The sequence below is a fragment of the Euprymna scolopes genome, chromosome 26, assembly GCF_053919585.1.
Source record: "Euprymna scolopes isolate OS-2025 chromosome 26, ASM5391958v1, whole genome shotgun sequence".
NCBI classification, from domain to species: domain Eukaryota; kingdom Metazoa; phylum Mollusca; class Cephalopoda; order Sepiida; family Sepiolidae; genus Euprymna; species Euprymna scolopes.
In genome coordinates, this window is record NC_136507.1 from 19,793,013 (window position 1) to 19,818,110 (window position 25,098).

General features: G+C 38.6%; 2 protein-coding genes across 3 annotated transcripts in view; one reads left to right on the forward strand and one right to left on the reverse strand.

Moving 5' to 3' along the window:
• Positions 1–25,098, reverse strand: part of LOC145247944 (uncharacterized) — a 677,357-nt gene that overhangs the window by 47,148 nt on the left and 605,111 nt on the right. The window contains exon 10 of one of the 2 annotated variants that reach the window (XM_080109586.1): positions 24,554–24,677. The exons of the other annotated variant lie outside the window; for it this stretch is intronic. Within the exon in view, the coding sequence (XP_079965712.1) occupies positions 24,554–24,677 (124 nt within the window). The remainder of the gene's footprint in view (positions 1–24,553; positions 24,678–25,098) is intronic. 2 annotated transcript variants of the gene reach the window in all.
• LOC145247942 (uncharacterized) overlaps positions 1–25,098 on the forward strand; it is a 206,139-nt gene that overhangs the window by 23,130 nt on the left and 157,911 nt on the right. The gene's annotated exons all lie outside the window — the stretch shown is intronic.

The window sequence follows — 25,098 nt, forward strand, 5'->3', positions numbered from 1 at the left end:
GGCCTTGATAAGTGGTTATGCATATGTAAAAACAAAACAAAAAAAAATGAACTAGAGCACCTGAAGTTGAGTGAGGTTGGTTTGGTTTGATTGTTTTGTTTTACGGCATATCAACCCTTTTTGGGTTATTCAGTGCCGAATCCGATAATTTTAGGAAAAAAAAAAAAGTTTTTATGCATCATGTTCTTTATATCTTGAAATATTTATTCATGGTGTTTGGTTTGGTTGTTTTGTTTTATGGAATGTCAACCCGTTTCAGGTTCAACTATTTCGGTGAAAGTTTTTATGCTTTGAGCTCTTTATATCTATACAGCACAATCACATTGACACATCGGTTCTCGCCAGTTCACCAACGTTAATTAGCTACTGGCCAGTACTAGATGAGTGACCATTTGGGAAGGCTAGGCGCTGTATCTACTTTCTGGGAAGGTTGGGCGTGGAACCAGCACCCTCACCCCGATAAAAGAACTCCTCGCTACAAAAGCATCTACAAAGTTGTGGATGGCCTATGCCCCTAATGGGGCTCATGGCTATTGATGGATCTTTATTCATGATATTTAGTTTGGGTGTTTTTTAGGGAACAATTTTTTTTGGCGTTGCAGAACATGATTGAGTTTTGCAAAGAGAAGGGAAAACACAATAACATCAATGTTTGGTGCATTTTAGGTCAGGAAGCTGATACGTTTAGACAACTTCATCTGGTAACAGGTCGAGTGAGGACTGTTGGCTTTAGCTGGTAACTCACTTACAGGTAAAATCTCAAAACTCATGAACACCTGATCTGTAACACATTGGTGTTAGGAAGAGTAGCTGAGTGGGGATGCCCTTTTCTCTTCCCTGCAACCTCTCTCCCACAGAAGAGACATTACGAGCCTGTCTTTGTTTTATCGTTATTTCCATAATAAGTGCTCGTCTGAGCTCCAATCTCTGGTCCTCCCTCGCCAATCTTTCACGAAAAACACCCGTCCAGCTGAAACCACTGTCAATAATTTTCCCCACTCTTTATCTGTACCTAAATCAAAACGTAGCTCCCATGATCAAAGCTTCTTTCTTAGAAGTGCATGCCTGTGGAACTCTCTTCCGTTTGCTTGTTTCCCAGCTAGCTACAACTTGGATGTCTTCAAGTCCAACATAAACAAATTCCTGATAAACCGCCCCCTTAAGTAATCCAATTTATCAAATCTCCATTACTACATTACATTATCCCGAGTGGTCTCTGGGCCTTGATAAGTGGTTATGCATATGTAAAAACAAAACAAAAAAAAATGAACTAGAGCACCTGAAGTTGAGTGAGGTTGGTTTGGTTTGATTGTTTTGTTTTACGGCATATCAACCCTTTTTGGGTTATTCAGTGCCGAATCCGATAATTTTAGGAAAAAAAAAAAAGTTTTTATGCATCATGTTCTTTATATCTTGAAATATTTATTCATGGTGTTTGGTTTGGTTGTTTTGTTTTATGGAATGTCAACCCGTTTCAGGTTCAACTATTTCGGTGAAAGTTTTTATGCTTTGAGCTCTTTATATCTATACAGCACAATCACATTGACACATCGGTTCTCGCCAGTTCACCAACGTTAATTAGCTACTGGCCAGTACTAGATGAGTGACCATTTGGGAAGGCTAGGCGCTGTATCTACTTTCTGGGAAGGTTGGGCGTGGAACCAGCACCCTCACCCCGATAAAAGAACTCCTCGCTACAAAAGCATCTACAAAGTTGTGGATGGCCTATGCCCCTAATGGGGCTCATGGCTATTGATGGATCTTTATTCATGATATTTAGTTTGGGTGTTTTTTAGGGAACAATTTTTTTTGGCGTTGCAGAACATGATTGAGTTTTGCAAAGAGAAGGGAAAACACAATAACATCAATGTTTGGTGCATTTTAGGTCAGGAAGCTGATACGTTTAGACAACTTCATCTGGTAACAGGTCGAGTGAGGACTGTTGGCTTTAGCTGGTAACTCACTTACAGGTAAAATCTCAAAACTCATGAACACCTGATCTGTAACACATTGGTGTTAGGAAGAGTAGCTGAGTGGGGATGCCCTTTTCTCTTCCCTGCAACCTCTCTCCCACAGAAGAGACATTACGAGCCTGTCTTTGTTTTATCGTTATTTCCATAATAAGTGCTCGTCTGAGCTCCAATCTCTGGTCCTCCCTCGCCAATCTTTCACGAAAAACACCCGTCCAGCTGAAACCACTGTCAATAATTTTCCCCACTCTTTATCTGTACCTAAATCAAAACGTAGCTCCCATGATCAAAGCTTCTTTCTTAGAAGTGCATGCCTGTGGAACTCTCTTCCGTTTGCTTGTTTCCCAGCTAGCTACAACTTGGATGTCTTCAAGTCCAACATAAACAAATTCCTGATAAACCGCCCCCTTAAGTAATCCAATTTATCAAATCTCCATTACTACATTACATTATCCCGAGTGGTCTCTGGGCCTTGATAAGTGGTTATGCATATGTAAAAACAAAACAAAAAAAAATGAACTAGAGCACCTGAAGTTGAGTGAGGTTGGTTTGGTTTGATTGTTTTGTTTTACGGCATATCAACCCTTTTTGGGTTATTCAGTGCCGAATCCGATAATTTTAGGAAAAAAAAAAAAGTTTTTATGCATCATGTTCTTTATATCTTGAAATATTTATTCATGGTGTTTGGTTTGGTTGTTTTGTTTTATGGAATGTCAACCCGTTTCAGGTTCAACTATTTCGGTGAAAGTTTTTATGCTTTGAGCTCTTTATATCTATACAGCACAATCACATTGACACATCGGTTCTCGCCAGTTCACCAACGTTAATTAGCTACTGGCCAGTACTAGATGAGTGACCATTTGGGAAGGCTAGGCGCTGTATCTACTTTCTGGGAAGGTTGGGCGTGGAACCAGCACCCTCACCCCGATAAAAGAACTCCTCGCTACAAAAGCATCTACAAAGTTGTGGATGGCCTATGCCCCTAATGGGGCTCATGGCTATTGATGGATCTTTATTCATGATATTTAGTTTGGGTGTTTTTTAGGGAACAATTTTTTTTGGCGTTGCAGAACATGATTGAGTTTTGCAAAGAGAAGGGAAAACACAATAACATCAATGTTTGGTGCATTTTAGGTCAGGAAGCTGATACGTTTAGACAACTTCATCTGGTAACAGGTCGAGTGAGGACTGTTGGCTTTAGCTGGTAACTCACTTACAGGTAAAATCTCAAAACTCATGAACACCTGATCTGTAACACATTGGTGTTAGGAAGAGTAGCTGAGTGGGGATGCCCTTTTCTCTTCCCTGCAACCTCTCTCCCACAGAAGAGACATTACGAGCCTGTCTTTGTTTTATCGTTATTTCCATAATAAGTGCTCGTCTGAGCTCCAATCTCTGGTCCTCCCTCGCCAATCTTTCACGAAAAACACCCGTCCAGCTGAAACCACTGTCAATAATTTTCCCCACTCTTTATCTGTACCTAAATCAAAACGTAGCTCCCATGATCAAAGCTTCTTTCTTAGAAGTGCATGCCTGTGGAACTCTCTTCCGTTTGCTTGTTTCCCAGCTAGCTACAACTTGGATGTCTTCAAGTCCAACATAAACAAATTCCTGATAAACCGCCCCCTTAAGTAATCCAATTTATCAAATCTCCATTACTACATTACATTATCCCGAGTGGTCTCTGGGCCTTGATAAGTGGTTATGCATATGTAAAAACAAAACAAAAAAAAATGAACTAGAGCACCTGAAGTTGAGTGAGGTTGGTTTGGTTTGATTGTTTTGTTTTACGGCATATCAACCCTTTTTGGGTTATTCAGTGCCGAATCCGATAATTTTAGGAAAAAAAAAAAAGTTTTTATGCATCATGTTCTTTATATCTTGAAATATTTATTCATGGTGTTTGGTTTGGTTGTTTTGTTTTATGGCATGTCAACCCGTTTCAGGTTCAACTATTTCGGTGAAAGTTTTTATGCTTTGAGCTCTTTATATCTATACAGCACAATCACATTGACACATCGGTTCTCGCCAGTTCACCAACGTTAATTAGCTACTGGCCAGTACTAGATGAGTGACCATTTGGGAAGGCTAGGCGCTGTATCTACTTTCTGGGAAGGTTGGGCGTGGAACCAGCACCCTCACCCCGATAAAAGAACTCCTCGCTACAAAAGCATCTACAAAGTTGTGGATGGCCTATGCCCCTAATGGGGCTCATGGCTATTGATGGATCTTTATTCATGATATTTAGTTTGGGTGTTTTTTAGGGAACAATTTTTTTTGGCGTTGCAGAACATGATTGAGTTTTGCAAAGAGAAGGGAAAACACAATAACATCAATGTTTGGTGCATTTTAGGTCAGGAAGCTGATACGTTTAGACAACTTCATCTGGTAACAGGTCGAGTGAGGACTGTTGGCTTTAGCTGGTAACTCACTTACAGGTAAAATCTCAAAACTCATGAACACCTGATCTGTAACACATTGGTGTTAGGAAGAGTAGCTGAGTGGGGATGCCCTTTTCTCTTCCCTGCAACCTCTCTCCCACAGAAGAGACATTACGAGCCTGTCTTTGTTTTATCGTTATTTCCATAATAAGTGCTCGTCTGAGCTCCAATCTCTGGTCCTCCCTCGCCAATCTTTCACGAAAAACACCCATCCAGCTGAAACCACTGTCAATAATTTTCCCCACTCTTTATCTGTACCTAAATCAAAACGTAGCTCCCATGATCAAAGCTTCTTTCTTAGAAGTGCATGCCTGTGGAACTCTCTTCCGTTTGCTTGTTTCCCAGCTAGCTACAACTTGGATGTCTTCAAGTCCAACATAAACAAATTCCTGATAAACCGCCCCCTTAAGTAATCCAATTTATCAAATCTCCATTACTACATTACATTATCCCGAGTGGTCTCTGGGCCTTGATAAGTGGTTATGCATATGTAAAAACAAAACAAAAAAAAATGAACTAGAGCACCTGAAGTTGAGTGAGGTTGGTTTGGTTTGATTGTTTTGTTTTACGGCATATCAACCCTTTTTGGGTTATTCAGTGCCGAATCCGATAATTTTAGGAAAAAAAAAAAAGTTTTTATGCATCATGTTCTTTATATCTTGAAATATTTATTCATGGTGTTTGGTTTGGTTGTTTTGTTTTATGGCATGTCAACCCGTTTCAGGTTCAACTATTTCGGTGAAAGTTTTTATGCTTTGAGCTCTTTATATCTATACAGCACAATCACATTGACACATCGGTTCTCGCCAGTTCACCAACGTTAATTAGCTACTGGCCAGTACTAGATGAGTGACCATTTGGGAAGGCTAGGCGCTGTATCTACTTTCTGGGAAGGTTGGGCGTGGAACCAGCACCCTCACCCCGATAAAAGAACTCCTCGCTACAAAAGCATCTACAAAGTTGTGGATGGCCTATGCCCCTTCAGGGGCCCATGGCTATGGATGGATCTTTATATCTACAAATATTTATTCATGATATTTAGTTTGGGTGTTTTTTAGGGAACAATTTTTTTTGGCGTTGCAGAACATGATTGAGTTTTGCAAAGAGAAGGAAAAAACAATAACATCAATGTTTGGTGCATTTTAGGTCAGGAAGCTGATACGTTTAGACAACTTCATCTGGTAACAGGTCGAATGAGGACTGTTGGCTTTAGCTGATAACTCACTTACAGGTAAAATCTCAAAACTCATGAACACCTGATCTGTAACACATTGGTGTTAGGAAGAGTAGCTTAGTGGGGATGCCCCTTTCTCTTCCCTGCAACCTCTCTCCCACAGAAGAGACGTTACGAGCCTTTCTTTGTTTTGTCATTATTTCCATAATAAGTGCTCCTCTGAGCTCGAGTCTCTGGTCCTCCCTCGCCAATCTTTCACGAAAAACACCCGTCCAGCTGAAACCACTGTCAATAATTTTCCCCACTCTTTATCTGTACCTAAATCAAAACGTAGCTCCCATGATCAAAGCTTCTTTCTTAGAAGTGCATGCCTGTGGAACTCTCTTCCGTTTGCTTGTTTCCCAGCTAACTACAACTTGGATGTCTTCAAGTCCAACATGAACAAATTCCTGATAAACCGCCCCCTTAAGTAATCCAATTTATCAAATCTCCATCACTAAAGATTACTACGATATTATCCCATTGATTACTGTACATGCAATAACTCTTATCCTCGATTGGCCTCCGGGCCTTGATAAGTGGTGACTCCTATGTAAAAAAAAAAAAAAAAAAATCTAGTTGTAAAACCTTGCTTTACTTCTCACCATTGCTTTTCTAATTTTTTTTCAACAAGCAATAAAAATATGTCTTGGCACAGACATACACCTAGCCAAACAAAACAAAACACGGTTTATAACCAGAAGAAACAAGACACGGTCGATAGTCAGAAATAAAATAATTGTTGACTGATTCAAAACCATCTGCAAAGATAATGCTATCTATTAAGGGTAGCTGCAAATGGAAATAACTCATTGCTAAATAAACGTCCTAGCAATTTGCCTATGTTAACAGCAAAGTCAAAATCCCAGAGTAGACGTTTATTTGTGGATGTGTGGGTGTCACAAATTGTTATATAAACTAACCTGAAATTGAGATCAATAGTCGACTGGCGATCAGGTCCGAGTAAACCACTCCATCAATTCCTATGCACTCTCTTTCCTCACTAATCTCCATCCGTTCACCACCACCAATAATAAAGATGTATAAAAAGTATTTTTTGAAGGCTTACAATGCAGAAATGTGCAGTCATTATGAACATGTAAATAAATAAATAAACGAATGATAAAATAATTCAATAATTTATTTTTATATATTATTTTTTATTTATATTTATGCACCTGAATTTTTTTTCAACTGTGAAAGGTCCTTTCGGGTAATAATCTTTAATCAGTGGAGAAATAAATCCTCTCTCTCTCGGCTGTAAAGTGTAAACTTTTTTTTATTTATTTATTTATCTACCTGGATTTTTTTTTCAACTATGGTACTTATTCCAAAGAAATAAATCCTCTCTCTCGGCTGTAAAGTTTACAATTTACAGCTGAAAGAGAGGATTTATTTCTCCACTGATGATGGGGTTTTACCCGAAAGAACCTTTGGGATAAGTACCATCCATAGCTGAAAAAAAAATTCTGGTAGATAAATAAATAAATATAAATAAAAAAAATAATATGAAAAAAAAAAAAAATTGAATCATTTATTATTTATCTGCTCATAACGACTGTACATTCCTGCATTGTAAGCCTTCAAAACATACCTTTCATTCTTTAACAATGCTTCAAGCAAACCACGCCAAACTTCGTAATAAAGATGTATATTAATATATAGTTCATACATCAGTGTTTGTCGTCATTCTTTTAAACACAGCAGAAATAAACAACGCAAACACGTGATCTTACTCAACCAATCATAACAGACAACAGAAATAGCAAAGAATTGTGCAGAAATTGTGCAAAAAGCATTGCAGCCAAAAATGCAAAAATTTGAATAAAAAAAGGAAGAAAAAAATAACTGAAAAATAGATAAAGAAAAAAGAGGTACTTTTTTTTTTACTTTTTTTTTTTTTTTTAAAAGAAAACAATAATAAAAAAAAACAACACCATAACAGAATAAAGTGTTCTTTGTTTTAGATAGTCCAGTTTTTGGTATCAGTACGACAATAATCACAAACTCTTGCACGCTTGTCCATTTCCATAACAAACTCACATTTTAAAACAAACCAATTATTTTTTTATCACTACATAATAACTCTAGTACATATTAGAGACCCTATCTATGTAGCAATTAAGTTAGCTAGTGAGTTTTGACAAGGGTTACATTTAATGCATGTCAGGATGATCAGAACCGTTATCAGAATGGGTGACATAAAATTGAGGCAGAGGTCAAACGCCATAGGCAGAAAAGGAGCTGAACAATGACTAATGATGTCACAGTTTTCGAGTGGGAGAAGACTGAACATTTTCACATCAATCTATCAGTGGACGCCATGCGAATGACACATTGGTAATAACATAGAAATGGTCTAAGGTGAATGTTACTTTGATCTCTGTCCGCTTGCATCATTCATTTCATTAAGGTAGAAAGTTGAGTTTAAGAAATTAACAACTAGATAAGATAATAGTCTTTCTTGCTGAAATAAATGGTCTAGGTTGAGATGAAAGAGAGAAAGCTGGAGAAACAGATTTAAGATTGGCAGAAAGATAGAAGTTTAATATAAATATATTACACTCACATTTTAACCTCTTCTATTTTGGTAGAACAGATACAACACTACTTCCACCTGTGAATCTATTTTTTTAAGCTCACATTCACCCCAAACAAGGAACATTACTACAGAGACGTAAGGGTTTACTGTAGATTAGGGGCCAGATTTATAAGAACAACCTAAATTAGAAGTTGTGAGGCAAGATATCTTTTCAGCTTTCATTTAAATTTATACTTATTCATAAAGTCGAAAATGGGAAGTCGAAAAATGATGAATGACATCACATTTTCTGAACGGAATGAAAATGAAGGCTTTTCAGATCAGTTTCTTCGTGGAAATTAGAAAATTGATTTAAGTAAACAACAAGGTATGATAACATTAGTCTCCCTCTTAGGAGTAAATTCTCTCCAAATAAAAACCCTGAAGAAAACGCAGCAAATGTCTCCTAGTATCTTCGCTGCAAGAGAAGTTCTATTCACCTTTGTTAAACAGATGAGACGATCGATGGCCACTTATGGAATGCAGCAGAGAGAATCGGTGACGATGAAGAGAATAAAAAGACTCATGTATTAAACTTGCACATTTATAAAGACATTTTATTTTGTTGAAAATAACACAACATTACTTGTGTCCACCATCTTTACCCCCCTCTCTGCATAGATTAAAGATACCAAAACAAACACTATCATTATTTGGATCTTTTTATTCATTAGATGGTTCACCATTTATCAAGACTAAGAGTCTCTAGAGGATTCAGATTAATGAGATAGAATTGTTACAGCCGGATGTACTGAAAAGGGTCATTTCACAGGAATAGGTGCACTTGATATGGGCACACACCTGGCCGGAAAGAACAGCATAACATGATTGTCAAAAATAAAATAATCGTTTAGTTGAAGTCAAGCCACCTTGTTATAAACAAACAAGCATGGCAGATTGTCAGAAATAAAATAATCGTTGATTGAAACCACCTGCAATGTTAGCAGCAGAAAAAAATGCTTCATTGCTGAATAAAACACCCTGAGGACGTGGCTAGATTGACAGCAAAGTCCTACAGTTGATGTTTTCAAGTGGAACTGGTTGAGTCACAAACTGCTATATAATCCATTCCCAAATTTATATTGCAAGCCGTTTGCTAATTTGGTCTGAGAACAACTGTCCCAATGAATCTTTGTGCATGTGTTTTCCTTCCCTAACCCACACTCTTTCACTGCCATCGACAATCATTATTCGTATTATTTGGATTCTTCAGACTACTGTTCTTATCTTGAGTGTCATTGTGTTCGTTACAACTCTACTTTCAACCGAGTCGTTGTTTGTTTCGTTCACCACACTCTTTTCTTCTACCTCTTCTTTTACACATGTCTGTTCGTTTCCGTGACTCAAAATCGTCTCACTTCCCGCTTTTCTTTCCTCGTTATTTATGGAATCAGGGTACGAGATTCTCCGAGACTTTTTTCCACATAAACGCATGCGGGCGCCATCTTAATTCTTAGTTTGTGCTCTGCAGGCACAAACGCGTAGCCTCTTTAACGGTAAGCCACTTTCTCCACACTCCCCCCTGATTTCATGATCACAGAGACGACAGGGGCGTGGTGATCGCCGCCATCGGGTACTTCTACGAAGGGGGACAGTGCTGCTCTCGTCTTCGCGTGCACTCTCATCCACCGCCTGATGGTCGGGGAAGGCTTCATCTCTGTGGAGGTTACTGATATCAGAGTCACTGCTTGATAGGGATGGTGCAAACCAAAGCGATGGCCCACTCGTCTCAGTCAGAATCACTCTCATCGTCCACTGGAGGTGGTACATGTGTCGCCGGCCGTAGGTCCCTAACGTGACAGGGTACACCATCAACCTGGACACACTGCTGGCTCACCACATCGGTCACTGTGCCTCGTTTATACTTGTCAGTACATCGGTTTCCTGGCGGCTTCACCCAGACAGCATCCCCTTTGGCATATCGATTCTGTCCTATCTCAGTGGCCACAGTTGTATCGGGGTGGATTCCTTTTTCTCGGACACGGTACTGATAGATTGCGTTTGCAGGCGCCGTTCCTGAAGAGACGCCATCCTTTGGCATGATATTATACCAGTACACAGCTTCTGCGATGGTGCACTTCTTCCTGGCTGCAATTGTTTTGATGCTGCGATGGCTTCTCTCAGCTATACCATTGCCAGAAGGCACATAAGCGTATCTAAACCGCAGCCGCACACCCATTCTTGTAAGAACTGCCTCATCTGATGGCTGCAAAAGGCTGGGTCGTTGTCCGTCAGCACTTCATCGGGCGCACCTCTTTCAGAGAACACAGATGACAGCTGGCAAATAATGTTGCAAGAGTTCTGGCGCCCGAGGAGTCTCCAGACTGCGAAACGTGTAGGCCCACAATCGATGAGGGTAAGGAAGTAGTTGCCACCATAGTGTGTGATGTCCATGCCCACTCTCTGCCACTTACCACTCACTCCTAACTCCCCTTTCTTCCATCGTGCTGGAGCTGGGTCGATGGATTGGCAGGCCTCGCAACTTTCCACCACTCTTTGGATATCTTTTTTTCCTACTCCTGGATCAATCATCTTGACAAAGTACAGTGTCCGCTTGATGCCAGGATGTCCACACTGTCGATGAATGTCCATGATGCATGCTGCATCCACATTACACACAACTGCTGCACATGTGTTTTGCAAATTATCAGCATCTCTCCGAGCACCAGCCAGAAGCCATCGTTGAGGGACTCTTGTCTGCTCTGTTGAGCACAGACCTGATCAACACTACGTCCACGGTCAGGTCGTACTCCGTGATGATGGTGTCGACCAAGGTGGCAAGCCGTCTTCGAATTAACATCTCACTCAATGCTTGTGTCATCAGCCGTGCTCTTCCACTTAATGCATCGGTTATCCACCGATGAGTGCATGCCGAGTCAGTCATGATATGTAGAACCTTGGCGTGCCATTGAAGTGCCACGTTAACGCCCTTCAATGTGGCATCAAGTTCGGCCAGGTTTATGTGCCTCGAATCATTCTCTGGCCGAAGCCAACAGGCATCTTCAATAATGGAATCATTAACTGCAAGGGCAACTCCAAGGGCCAGTGAACTAGCATCCACCCAGACCGTGAACTCATTCCCGCTGACGCACCACTTTCCCTGAACGGGGTCATCACTGGTCACTCTGGACACAGTCTCTGTCAACATGCTCATTAGGGTGAAATCGTGTACTGCATCGTCCCATCCTGACAACACGGCTGTTGCACGTCTCTTTATGGCTACCACAGCCACCCTAAGCCAACTGCACACAGGGAAATGGCCTACCATCTTTCCACAAAGCGAAAACACTGTTCGTCGAGTGATGTTTGATGGGACCTTGGGAATGTGACTTCCTCTTCTCCAGCAAAGTCCCTCCTTGCTATTGCGCATGTGCAGGCCGAGAAATTTTGCTCCATCGCACAGACGCTCTGGTTCCTTACATGTCAGTCCAAAGCTTTCAAAGTGCATTCTAACCGATTGCGCTGACATGAGGTTCTCATTGACGAATATATCATCGATGTATGAGGATGTTGCCTGTTGCACTGCCTCATCTTGCTGCCGGATAGCATGCATGATTGCTGTCATAATGCCTGGGGCCACATTTAGACCGAACCCTAGCCTGGTTAGACAATATCAGGTTCCTCTAATTTCCACAGTCTGAAATGGCCACAATTTCTTCTCAATGCATATTTGCAGATAGGCCCTGCGTAGGTCCAGAGTTGCCACATTCGATCCCTGCTGTCGCCACTCCCTTAATTTGAGTGCACACACATCAGCTCTTGCTGTATATGGGTCGACATGCTCATTGAGCTCACGGTAGTCTAGGACGGGGCGGACCTTTTGTTTGGTCTCTTGTACGACGGCCATCAAGGGAATCAGCCCTCGCGGGGGGCCAAGCTCATCCTCTGGGTATGGAAGAAGCCAGCCATTGTCGATCCACGTTTGCAGTTCTTCTTCATACTGTTCCCTTAGCCACATGGGTGGGGGATATTCCGATAACCGGTTTCGCAAGGATATTGGTGGCTGATCGTTTGACCATTTCCAAGACGCCGTCCATGCATTGGTGTTTCTATCATACTCTACATGAAAGTCAGGCTCGTCGAGAGTTATGGCAGCACAAACATGTTCCTCACATCGGGAGAACTGTACCTTGCCGGTTCTGTCCACGGTAATTCCACCCAGTTGTGTAATCAAGTCCATACCCAGGAGTAGGTCGTACCCGAGAAGCTCTCCCTCCATCACCAGGGCTCGCACGGCTACTGCAGGTCCGTCGTTGATGCTTGTGCAGATAATGCTCACCCCACAAGAGGCTAGTGAACCTCTGCCTACAGTTAGTACCGGAATTCTCTCTGCTTTCCAAGTGGCACAGCATATCTTGCTTACGAGAGTCTGGGTGCACCCAGTGTCCACAAGCGCGAGGCGCTCGCTTCCATTAATGTGTATGCTTACAGTGGGTAGCGCCCTGCTCAATGACGATCTGGGGAGAAGACTGGCGCTGTAGCTTCTTCCCCTTGCCCGTTTCCCGGACAGGTGCGGGCCAGGTGTCCGCGTTTTTTGCACTTGTAGCATTGCGGCCCGTCAAGTTTCCGAGTTGGTTGACGTGACGAAAGACAATCACAGGCCAAATGGTTGGGTCCTCCACACTTATAGCAGGTTGTAGCTGCGCCCAGGTCCTGCAATCCAACCTGTGATGATTGTACAGCTGCCACTTGGTCTATAGTGTTAGGGCTTTTCTTTAGTATTGCTCGTGCCCGCTAATACTTCCGATATATCCATCTCGTCCACTTGGGATGAGGCATGGAGCAGATCTTCCACATTCTTAGGTAATCCTGCAACAAAGGCGCACACCAAGCCTTTGTCTGACATCCCTCCAAAAAGGACCGATAGCTTTTTTAGCTCAGCCAGATACACATCCACTGTTTCCCCGGGATGTAATTTTTGGGCCATGAATTCCTTCCATGCAGTAATTGGATCTAATGCAAATGCTGTAAAAAGGGCGCGCTTGATGCAGGCAAAATCTGTTTTTTCCTCATCAGCCAACTGCTGGTATACTGCATATGCTCCCCCAGTGAGGCGCATTGGGACCACGCATTCTATACGCTTCACCCCACTGAGCTGACATATTAATTCTGCTTTTTCCACCCATTCCTGCACTGAGTGATCAGTGCTACTGCCATCAAACAGGGGAATTAGCTTGGGGTCAAATCCTGACGTCATGCCGGAACAGCTTGTGTTCGTTACAACTCTACTTTCAACCGAGTTGTTGTTTGTTTCGTTCACCACACACTTTTCTACTACCTCTTCTTTTACACACGTCCGTTCGTTTCCGTGACTCAAAATCGTCTCACTTCCCGCTTTTCTTTCCTCGTTATTTATGGAATCAGGGTACGAGATTCTCTGAGATTCCACGAGACTTTTTTCCACATAAACACATGTGGGCGCCATCTTGATTCTTAGTTTGTGCTCTGCAGGCACAAACGTGTAGCCTCTTTAACGGTAAGCCACTTTCTCCACAGTCATTCTCACAACATTTTGATCGATGTAACCTCCAACCTTCTTCAGATGTATGTTGTCAAACTTGGAAATGTTTCTGTCAAACTCAGGAACTTGAACGGAATTTTGAATGAACCCTTTATTTACTTCGCAGAGGGGTGGGGGGAAGCATACTCTCATTCCATCAACCATGACTGGATAGAGGTCCTAAGTAATTCACAATTATATTATTTAATTGCTCATATTGAGGATTGAACCTTCAACCTTCAGGACAATATCACTTTTACAACTGATTTTTCCAAGTACTCTCTAACCACTGCGCCACAGATCCGAATATTCTAAATAATACGAATAACTAATCCTCATCTCGAAAAATTCAGAAACGACATGTCATTATATTAAAACAAAGCCCAAACGAATATTTATTAGTTTGGATTACAAAGGTGCAAAATTTTGAACCTGTTTTCTGACGTTTTTTTAAAAGTGGCGTTTTGTACTGTATGATTCTGAAGGTCTCAATTGATATATTCTCAAAATTTGAAATTCATTTCTTAGAAAATATATTGCTCATTTCCAAAACCTATGATGACTCTTGACCACAGCCTTCACAACATCCTTTAAGAGATGCTTGAATACCACTGTGATTCTGGCAATCAGCTCTTCCTTGGTGTTGCAGGCGGTACGGTTGGTGTTTTTCTCAATTGTACAGGATACATATAACAGGGATTTTTTTTCTCTGCAGAGTTCTCGCCCCTTAAAAGGAACTTGAATAATTAATTATTATTTTATATCCACAGACATGAATATTTCATCTTCAATTAAAATCATCAGTGTGATCATATACAAATGCTCCACTGGTTTCATGACTTTAACACAAGACCTAAGCCTAACTTAACTGTCAAGATTTAATGTCTTAATCAATATGGCTACTGTACCATAGAAATGAGGAAGAAAATGGTACTTTGGTAGAGTAGGCTTCTTTGAGAGATGACTAAACAATAGTTTGATTCTGATAGTCAGCTCGTCATTGGTATTGAAGGGATTATGGTTGCTGTCTTTCTCAACTATGGCCACACATAATAGTCAAAACTGAGGAATATTTTGGCATGTATTTTGTGTGATTAAGATATATAAAAAAATGGATGTCTGAGAAAACCTTTTGCCAAATATAACTCACTCAAAGAAGCTACCCTGAATCTCCAGCATGGCCTCTAGGTGATACTTGAATCTAGAGTATGCTACCTTCAACATGTCTTTCAAGAGATGCCTAGACACCAGCTTGATCCTAGCAATCAGTCCATCCTTGATGTTGCAAGCAGTACAGTTGGTGTCTTTCTGTGCTCTACAAGCTGATTCATGCTGCCACAAACATGGCATTCCCAAGGACACCTTTTTACCCCTTTTCCTCCTTGGAATGTGTGATTTTTTTTTTTAATGATTCATAATACAGATTATCTGAGAAAAACTAAAAAAAAAAAAAAATCTAATGATGTACGTTGTTATATTGCTAATAACATTAAAACGTCAGATGTTGCATCGGTTGAAACATGTAGCGACCACTATATATGGCTGGAACAAATCTTTGGCAGGAACAATCACCATTTTCAAGACGCACACGTATGAAAAATGCATAAGGACGAAACGTTGTGATTTGGCCACCCGCGCACATGTTAATTAAGGAACTATCTTGTGTTCTGCGCGTAGTGATACTGCAAACAGGCTGGAACGTTCGAGAACATCTGTATATAAGGATTCGCCCACGAAAATCAAATCAGTTTAGTTTTCTTCCAGCTTTTTCTTGTCTTCCCGGGGACTGGATCTAAAAATATCTTCGCCATTGAAAGGCGTTAAAATTCCCCGTTTTGAATTTGTGCGCCAAGCACATGAACCTTAAATTCTCGCTATGGAAAATTACCACATCAAACGGGAATTTAAATCTTCTTTTCGAACAATGTTATTTCGAACTACTGTTTTCTTATGTGATGAACACACACACACACACACACGCACACATTTCGCTTACATGGCTTAATGACTTTTTTCCCTCTTAGAAAATAACCGTCACAAGCCACACGTGACACTCTGTTCATAAAAATCAGTAATCTTAAACTTCATCCTGTTCTCACAAAATCCTTGTTTAGCTAAGCTTGCATAATGAACATTCATTATAAGAAAACACTTACGCTGAACGCCTTGAGCTAATTCTTCTAACACGTAAATGTTATTTCATATCAAAACAGCGATCTCCAGTTCTTTGTCAAGTGTCGTTATTTTCCGGAGTTATTCATACTTTTATTTTAAGCACGTGAGGATGTGATTTGGTGAAAACCTTCTGTTAATCGGAGATCTAGTTAAATTTACCTTTAACGGTCCCGCGTTTACTTTACTACTTTCGACTTCTAGAGATTCCTGCACCCGCAACCTCGGTCTTAAAAATAGATTCCAATTATGAATTGGTGGATGCCGACTCACACTTACAAGTTAATGACTACCCCAGTTAGCCCTACAAACATTGTGGAAATAACAGTGAATCAAAAGGTCAGGTGATGCGAAGCCCACAGCGAACAATTTTAGGTAAAAAAATTATTCTTATTTTCCTTACAAAAAAAAAAATAAAGGAATCAATTAAGATTTCATAAAGTAATATATATATATATATATATATATTTATATATATATTTTGTTTTTACAAGGTCATCACCACTTATCAAGTCCCAGAGGCCATTCGAGGATAAGGGTTAAAGAGTGTACAGTGGTTAAAAGGACAAAATCATAGTAATCGTTAGAAGTGTAAATTTGGTAAAATTGGATTACTTAAGGAGAACGGTTCATCAAGAACTTGTTTATATTAGACTTGAAGACGGCCATATTGTAGTCAGCTGGAAAGCAGGTAAATGGGAGAGAGTTCCACAGGTGTGCAGTTCTAAGAAAGGAGTTTTGTTCATGGAATCTGCTTTTAGATTTAGGTATAGATAAAGAGTGGGGGAAATTATTGATAGTGTTTTAGTCAAACAAGTGTTTCTCGTGAAAGTTTGGCAAGGGGGACCATAGATTAGAGCTCAGACAGGCATTTGCCATGAAAATAACGATAAAACAGAGACAGGCTTGCAACGTCTCTTCTGTGAGAAAAAGGTTGCAGGGAAGAGAAAAGGGCATCCCCCACTAGGCTACGAAGTCTAGTCTGATCTCTATAATACTAAAAACAAACTCAAAATAATGAAACAATAACTATTTATTACTTTATGCAAAAATTAATTAAATATAATGCAAATTTTTTTATCCGACACTTTGCTGCCGACTTCGAGTCGCCCGTTGTTTTGATTCACCAAAATAGCATCTAAGATGAAAATAGTAGTCATATAATCTAAATAGTTCTCAATCCTCATCTCAAAAATTCTGAAAAAGTTCTTTTTTATTTTATACTAGCGGGAGTACCCGGCATTGCCCGGGTGTGGAGAGATTTTATGGTAAGGGTATTGAGCAACGGAGAGAAATAAAAAGACCAACCCCCTAAAACAATGGAAATAGCAACAAGTACCCGAGTGAGTGCATAAAAAAAAAAAAAAAAATTAGTCGCAGTAGCCAGGCTCGAACCTGTAACCCTAAGAGGAAAAATAAGTTTAAAAAATGCGAATAGTTTAGTCATCACACCCACTGTGACATACGACATTGCTACTGTTCAAAATAAGATTAGTCACTGCAAAGTGTATGATAACTTTGCAAAAATGTCAATGAAAAAACTGACCCCTCTTTGTAAAAAAACGGCCCAGTTGACGGTCAAAGAATGAATGTTTTTAGCTAATTTTTGGATATTTGTCATCGGAGAGACTGACCTTTCAAACGATACCAATTTTGTCAGTGTTCGCAGTGTGTGTTGAAAGTTTTTGGCAGACATACAAACACACACATTTTGCCTTTTACATCTTCAGTTAAAAAGAAGAGTTGTTCCTCCTTGTGAAATGTGATTTTTTTTTCACTGACTAGTTAAAAATCTTTCATAACATAATAATTACTGAAAAAAAAATGTTATTTTATTGCTAATAATATTAAAAAAAATATTTGCTTGTGATAGAAATGGACAGAGATTCTGAAAATTTATGACTATTGATTGAGTACCCATTCCAAAAATTTAACTATCTGAAAGAAAAAATATGGCTTCTTTTTTTTTTTTATGCCGCTGTTACATCAGGTTGTTCAGAAAATTCTTGCCGAATAATAAACAAATATTCTTGATAATAAACGTTTGAAAAAAAAAAAGTAAAGTAAAAAAAGTGAAAGTTTATACTTTGTTCTTCAATAATATTAGGCTTGTTATTAAAATTGTTATTAAAATTGTTATTAAAATGACAACAACAGTTATGAACAAACTTAACAATTAAAAGCTTAAATAGTATTAGTGAATCCCGGGCAACTCCGGATAAGTACATCTAGTATAGAAATAACTTATGCATTTTTCTTTTTTCAAGAGAGTCCCGCTTATCAAGCTCAAAGGCCACTCGAGGATAAAAGTTAATAAGTATCGAAGTCTGTGAGACAACCGCATAATGATGGATAGCGGTGCAAATTGGATAGAAATTGATTATTTGTTTGCATTGGACTTGAAAACGACCATGTTGTAGTCAGTTGGAAAGCAGCCCCACGGTTTAGAGTTCTACAGATGGGCACTTCTAGGAAGGAAACTTTGTTCATGGAATTTAAGTTTAGTTTTAGGCACTGATAGAGTGTAAGGGATTGAGAGTAGTTGTAGCTAGACAAGTGTTTGCTGTGAATGTTTTTCAGAGGAGGAAGACCATAGATTGAAGCCCAGTCGAGCACTTGCCATCCATGAAAATAGCAACAGAGCAGAGATAGACTCGCAACATCTCTTCTGTGAAAAAGAGTTTATACGAGGAGAAAAGGACATTGCCTAGTAGATTTCAAAGTCGGTTTTGAACTTTGTCAGGGGAAGAAAGTGTGTTCTGCCCAGATGTAGCAACAGACCTCCATCTTCACACCCGAAGAGATGTTGCTAGTCCTTCTCAACTCATTGTTATAGTCATCATGTGCACACTTGAAAGCAATTGTTTAAAGAAGAAAATGAATAAAAATGTCTGAGAAATATCCAAGGCATTTGATGTCAATATTTCAATTGTCTGAAGAAAATTGTCAAAAGCTTAATAAATGGTTTGCGCATAAATAAAGGACAATTTATCAGAATCAGAATCGGAATCGGTATTAGAATCGAAAATTTTTAACCTAATTTTAGATTCTAACAACAGTTCTTTTTCTTCTTCTTCTTCTTATTATTATTTACTCACTAGGAGTAGTCACACAAGCCATTATCAAAGATTTCTCTTTAAGAACAACTTGTGATGTTCTCTGGAGTCTGAGTGACAAAAAGTCTCCCCAGATTTCCAGTACTCTCCACTTCTTTTGATAACCTTTGCAAAAGAATTTGCCTTATCGCAACAGTCACTTACATTTGATTTCTCGTTAGCAGTGATCATTGGTCTTCATTGGAATTTGGGTGGCAATAAGCCTATCCAAGGTCCCAGTCCTCTTTGCACCCAGCCAGCGGAGGTCTAGCTGGTGTTTTCTCTCCTCGGTCTTTCCATTCTCCTTTTATTATTATTATTGTTATTGGAATCCTTTGAGATAATGTTTCATAATTTGTGCATTCATTCTTTTTGTGGACTGTTATCCTCATCTTCATAGTTGTGGTTAGTCTCGAGACTTTCAGCCAACTCATCCTCTGGCCTTCTTCAAGTGATTAACCACAACGGGATAGGAATGCTAAGTCTTGTAACTGTATCCTCAGTAAGTACTGCCTTCCATAGTTGTTGTCTCACCACGTTTTGGTCGACTAATTCTCTGGCTTGGGTAGGATTGAAACCGCTATCTTCAGATAATGCTCACTTGGAACTGTAAAGACTGAACACTTCTATCCACTGCGCCATGGGCCTTAAAGGGTGATCAACTGATTATTTGGCCTTATTAACTGCAGTGGGATAGGAATGTTGATTTTTGTAACTGTGTTCCTAGTAATTATTGCCTTCCATAGTTGTTATTGTCTCACCACATTTTGGTGTAGCGGTTAATTATTTGAAGAAGGGCAGAGGGTGGGTTGGCCGAAACGTAATAAAAACAATGACGATGAGAATAAGTCTGAAAAAGTTTTTTTTACTTATTAAATTTTTTTTTATTTATTTAAAACTCAATTCTCTATTGCTGACGCAAGTGAAAAATACAGAAGAGTTTTTCAAAATACGATAAAGGAAAACATTAAGAAGTTTGTCAAATAAAAAAGAAACTCATATCTAGATTTAAAAGCAAATGAGCACTCTCTGCTACCTTCCACCCTCACTCCAAGATGAAATTCTACTTATTTTAGGCGGTTTTGGAAACGAAATATGAATCGGTAATTATATCGGAATCGCAAATTCAGAACAAAATTGGTAATTGTATTGGAATCACAAATTCAGAACAAAATTGGTAATTGTATCGGAATTGCAAATACAGAACAAAATTGGTAATTGTATCGAAATTGCAAATTCAGGACAAAATTGGTAATTGTATCGGAATTGCCAATTCAGAACAAAATTGGTAATTATATCAAAATGGCAAATTCAGAACAAAATTGGTAATTGTATCAGAATTGCAAATTCAGAACAAAATTGTTAATTGTATCGGAATTGCTAATTCAGAACAAAATTGGTAATTGTATCAGAATTGCTAATTCAGAACAAAATTGGTAATTGTATGGGAATCGCAAATTCAGAACAAAATTGGTAATTGTATCGGAATCGCAAATTCAGAACAAAATTGGTAATTGTATCAAAATGGCAAATTCAGAACAAAATTGGTAATTGTATCGGAATTGCCAATTCAGAACAAAATTGGTAATTGTATGGGAATCGCAAATTCAGAACAAAATCCGTAATTGTATCGGAATCTGGAATCATCCCATCACTATTTTTCAGATATGTTTATTCATTGTTTAAGAGATCAACCCCCCCCCCCCGGAGGTAACACTTGATTTCATTATGATTGGGATTTTTTTTTTTTGTTCCCTTTAATAATAAATGTTGTTCCCTTTTAATAGATGTTGTGCAATCTGTATTTCATTAGAGCTTGGTCTTTCCACGGATTGTTTCCAGGTTCTTCTTAAGATTCTTTTTTATTAAGCCAGTTGCTCCTATCACAATCAGCATAATGTCTATCTTTAAATCATTTTGAGGTCCTGATACTTGGTTATCTTTTCTCATTCAGTTCTATTAAGGTCAGTCATTTGGGACTGTGACAACAATAATGAGCACAGTTTTTTCAGGCTTGTTTCATATCACAATGTCTGGCTTGATGGCCTTGTCGTTTATGTATATCTCATTGTTTTTTTTGTTTTTTTACTTCAGTCTAAGTTTTCAGAAATCAAGGGGCCCACTATCCGGGGCAAACACTTGAACTCTATATGAGATACATAGATATTCGAATGTTTCATTAAAGTTCTTTATCTTTCAAACACTGAGTTAGTAAAGAAATTGAGAACATAATTTTCCTCTCCCCAATAAACCATTTTAATATGTTGCAGTATATCTTTTCATTTTGGTCTCTTGGTCTTCCTGGATTCCAGGACAATAATTTATCTAGTCTGGTGGAGTATCCAGCTTCATGTTGTTACTTGTGGTAACATCACTTGGAGAAGGTGCACCATTCTTCATAAAAGCTAATGTAGGTTAGCCATAGTGAGGAGATCTTATTTGGGCAGCGAATACTGAATGTGATTTTGAATATTTGGTCAGGGTTTACTTCTAGGGAAAAAGTATCCTCATGTCAGGTTGTTCTGACAAACCCCTGTACAGAGAGGCATTAGACACTCGAGGACAGAGTCTAGTAGGCATTCAAGTTCCTCTCCTCACTTTTTTTTTATTTTACTTTTGTTAGTTTGAAGAGATCAAGGGGCTCCTTCCTGTGGCTAACACTTGATTCTATTATAGTTTAAATTTATATCCGAGGGCTCTTTTAAGAATAGACACTGTTCCCTTTATTGCTGCTATCTGTATTTCTTTACAGCTTGGTTTTCCAGGGATTGCTTCTAAGTATTTTTGAAGGTTCTTTTTTATTAGGCCAGTTGCTCCTGTCACAACTGGTATACTGTTTCCTTCTTTCAGAGACCATGTTGTTTTTAGATCATTTTTTAGGTCCTGATATTTTGTTATCTCCTTACTGTGTGTTGTTTTTCATGGTTAATGAAACTAATCTGGTGGTCAGGAGGAAAAAACGATGTCGTCACCTTGTCGATCAAGTCCAAAAAGGGAAAAAGAGGAAGTGAACTACTGAATCATACCTTAATCCAGTGGTGGCTCTTTAATTTTTTTTTTACATGTTGTCGTACTGCTGAGCTCTTTAAATTTTTGTGTCCCACCCCCATAATTAACAATTCTCATTAATGTTTATTATTATCGAACATTCAAAATATCTAAAAAAACCCAACAGAAACGATTTATTATGCATTTTATTTTTCCTTTTTTGATACTAAAACATCAATATAATGTAAATAATAATGTGTGAGTTAGTATTTTCAATATATATATATATATATATATATATATATATATATATATATATATACACAAGACGCATTAAAAAAGTTTCCAAACTTTTTTCATATAGGCACTTTTATTGATAGTGCACACATGTAACTCTAGTCTCCTTCAAAGTAATCTCCTCCTGCTGCAATGCACTTGCTTTATTGTTCCAACAACTTCTGGAAGAACCCATGAAAGTCCTCTCGTATGAGCGTGTCAATAACCCTCATCACAACCTCTTACATCTCCACAATTGTCTCATAATGACAGCCTCTAAGGTTTGCCTTAAGCTTAGAAAATAACCAAAAGTCACAGGGAGCAAGCTCTGGATTATAGGGAGGGTGAGGAACTGACATGATGCCCATTTTGGTCAAATAGTCTGTGACAAGGATGGAGCACATTTGGGTCAAACTTTGCGCAAATCTTCCATATTTTCAGTTCCTCGCAAATAATTGTGTGTACAGTTCCCACACCGACATCAAACTGTGCACTTATTGTTTCTATAGACATGCGACTGTCTTTATCCAATGAAATTCTTTACTTGACTAATCAACTCTGGTGTTCTGATTTCTTTATTCCTCCCACACCTCTCATCCTCCCTCACAGGTTTATGCCTTAAATAAGTTTCCAGATTTCTTTCGTATGTGCACTTTCATTGATAGTACACACATGAAACTCTAGTCTCCTTCGAAGTAATCTCCTCCGGCTGTAATGTACTTGTTGTACTGTTCCAACAACTTCTGGAAGAACCCATGGCAGTCCTCTCGTGTGAGCCTGTCAACGACCAATGTCACAGCCTCTTTCATCTCCGCACTTGTCTCATAACGACAGCCTTTAACGTTTTCCTTGAGCATAGGGAATAATCAAAAGTCACAGGGAGCAAGGTCTGAACTATAGGGAGGGTGAGGAACTTTCTTGATGCTCATCTTGGGCAAATTGTCTGTGATCTTCTCTGAGCAACCTTGCGCAAAGTCAAATGTGAACAGGTAAAATTATAGAAGAATTAAAGTCCAATCAGATGAGGTATAGTTTGTTTAAACAGTTACATCAAATTTAGCTTAAATTTACAGTTTGAAAAAATTGCAAGTGCGGACTTTCTTTTTGTCGCCTGTAATTATATATATATATATATATATATATATATAACTCAATACCTGTGTATATCTCTGTGATATGTGTGTGGTTCCTATACAAAGAAAGATTAGAGAATGTACATGAAATCTAAAAATATATTCTTTTGTAAAATTTGCTGGAGAAGACAATGGAAGTGTTCCCGAATCTCTAAGTGCAGTTCTAAGGGGGATATACCTATCACACGCACGCACACACACACACACACACCCTACCCAAGTTCCACCATTACTGATCATTACGGTGTTGTCTTGCAGCCTACACAACACTCATTAAACCTTATCCTCAAATTACACTTGAGCCTTGATAAGACGTGATCTCTTAATAATAAAAAAAAAACAAAACTTCCTCTAATAATCTTTTTTGTGGCACGCCAGTAATCATTCTGCAACACACTAATGTGACACGGCACGATGGTTGAACACCACTGCCTTAATGGTGCTTGCTAAGGTAGGGTTGACAAATCGATTTTTTTTAATATATGGTTGTAAGCAAGAACAACAATACTTACTTAATTGTCATGTCGAAAATAGTAATATATCCAAAAATTACGAAAATTCATTGAGTAGAATAACGGCTATTGTATTTTTAGTAAAAAAAAGAAGAAAAAAAAATCTTTCGCTATGGTCTAAGACAGTACGTCAGCCATTAAAGTGTCGAAAAGGGAGGTAAGCATGTCACCTGTATTTGCAATCTTCAATGTGTTAACCTCTAGGGAAAATGCAATTTCGCACAATTTTCCGTAAAATTTATTTTGAACGATAAATAATTTTCTACTCGATGAATCTTCGTAATTTTTTTTGGATATATTACTATTTTCGACATGACAATTAAGCAAGTACTATTGTTTTTGATCAAACCACATATTTACGAAAACCGATTTGTCGACTCTATTTTAACAAGCACCGCATTAATCCGGTTGCTATTTTCCGAACAACCTAATAATAAATACCGATAAAAGAAGAAGAAAAAGAAGAAAAAAAAGAGAGGGGAGGAGGAAGGCGTTCCTTTGTGCTGATTGGACATACATGGCGGGAGAATTTAAAATCTATGCTCTAAGAAAAAGAATAGACTGGCAAAGCAGTAACTTTTAATTTAAGAAATAAAAGTAATTTTTGAAAAGTTTTTTTTTTTTTTTTTTTTGTAAACAGTTTTTTTTAGTCTTATTATTATTTTTTTTTACCTGCTGATGTCAGCTTGACCTACACGCTTAGTTCTGGCTATGATGCCCACGTCAGCATTTCGGATCATGATATGTTTCTTAGGGATATAAAGATGGAGTGCCTCTGTGGGAGGTTCATGAACACCTGGATTTCGACAGGTAGAGCAAAAAAGATTGAAAGACAAACAAACAAACAAAAAAAAAAAAAGAAAAAGAAAAAAAAAGAGGAAAAATGGGCGGAACTGCACGAGAGTGCCCCCTTTTTAAAAGCTTTTTTTTTCGACGATTATCATAGATTACAGATTTTAAGTATCATATTAACAGAAAAAAATTGAAAAAAAAAAAAAAATTTAATGACTTTTAAGAAAGGGGGTCCACTTTCTTGTTATAACGTTCTACTTCATTGCTACCTGACTTACTGTTAATTTCTTTACCGACATGTCACGTGATTAGAATCCCTTCTTAAAAATTATTATTACTTAAAAAAAAAATTTCTGTTAATATTATGATACTTAATAATAGTAATAATAATATTATACTTAAGTCTGTAATCTATGATAATCGTT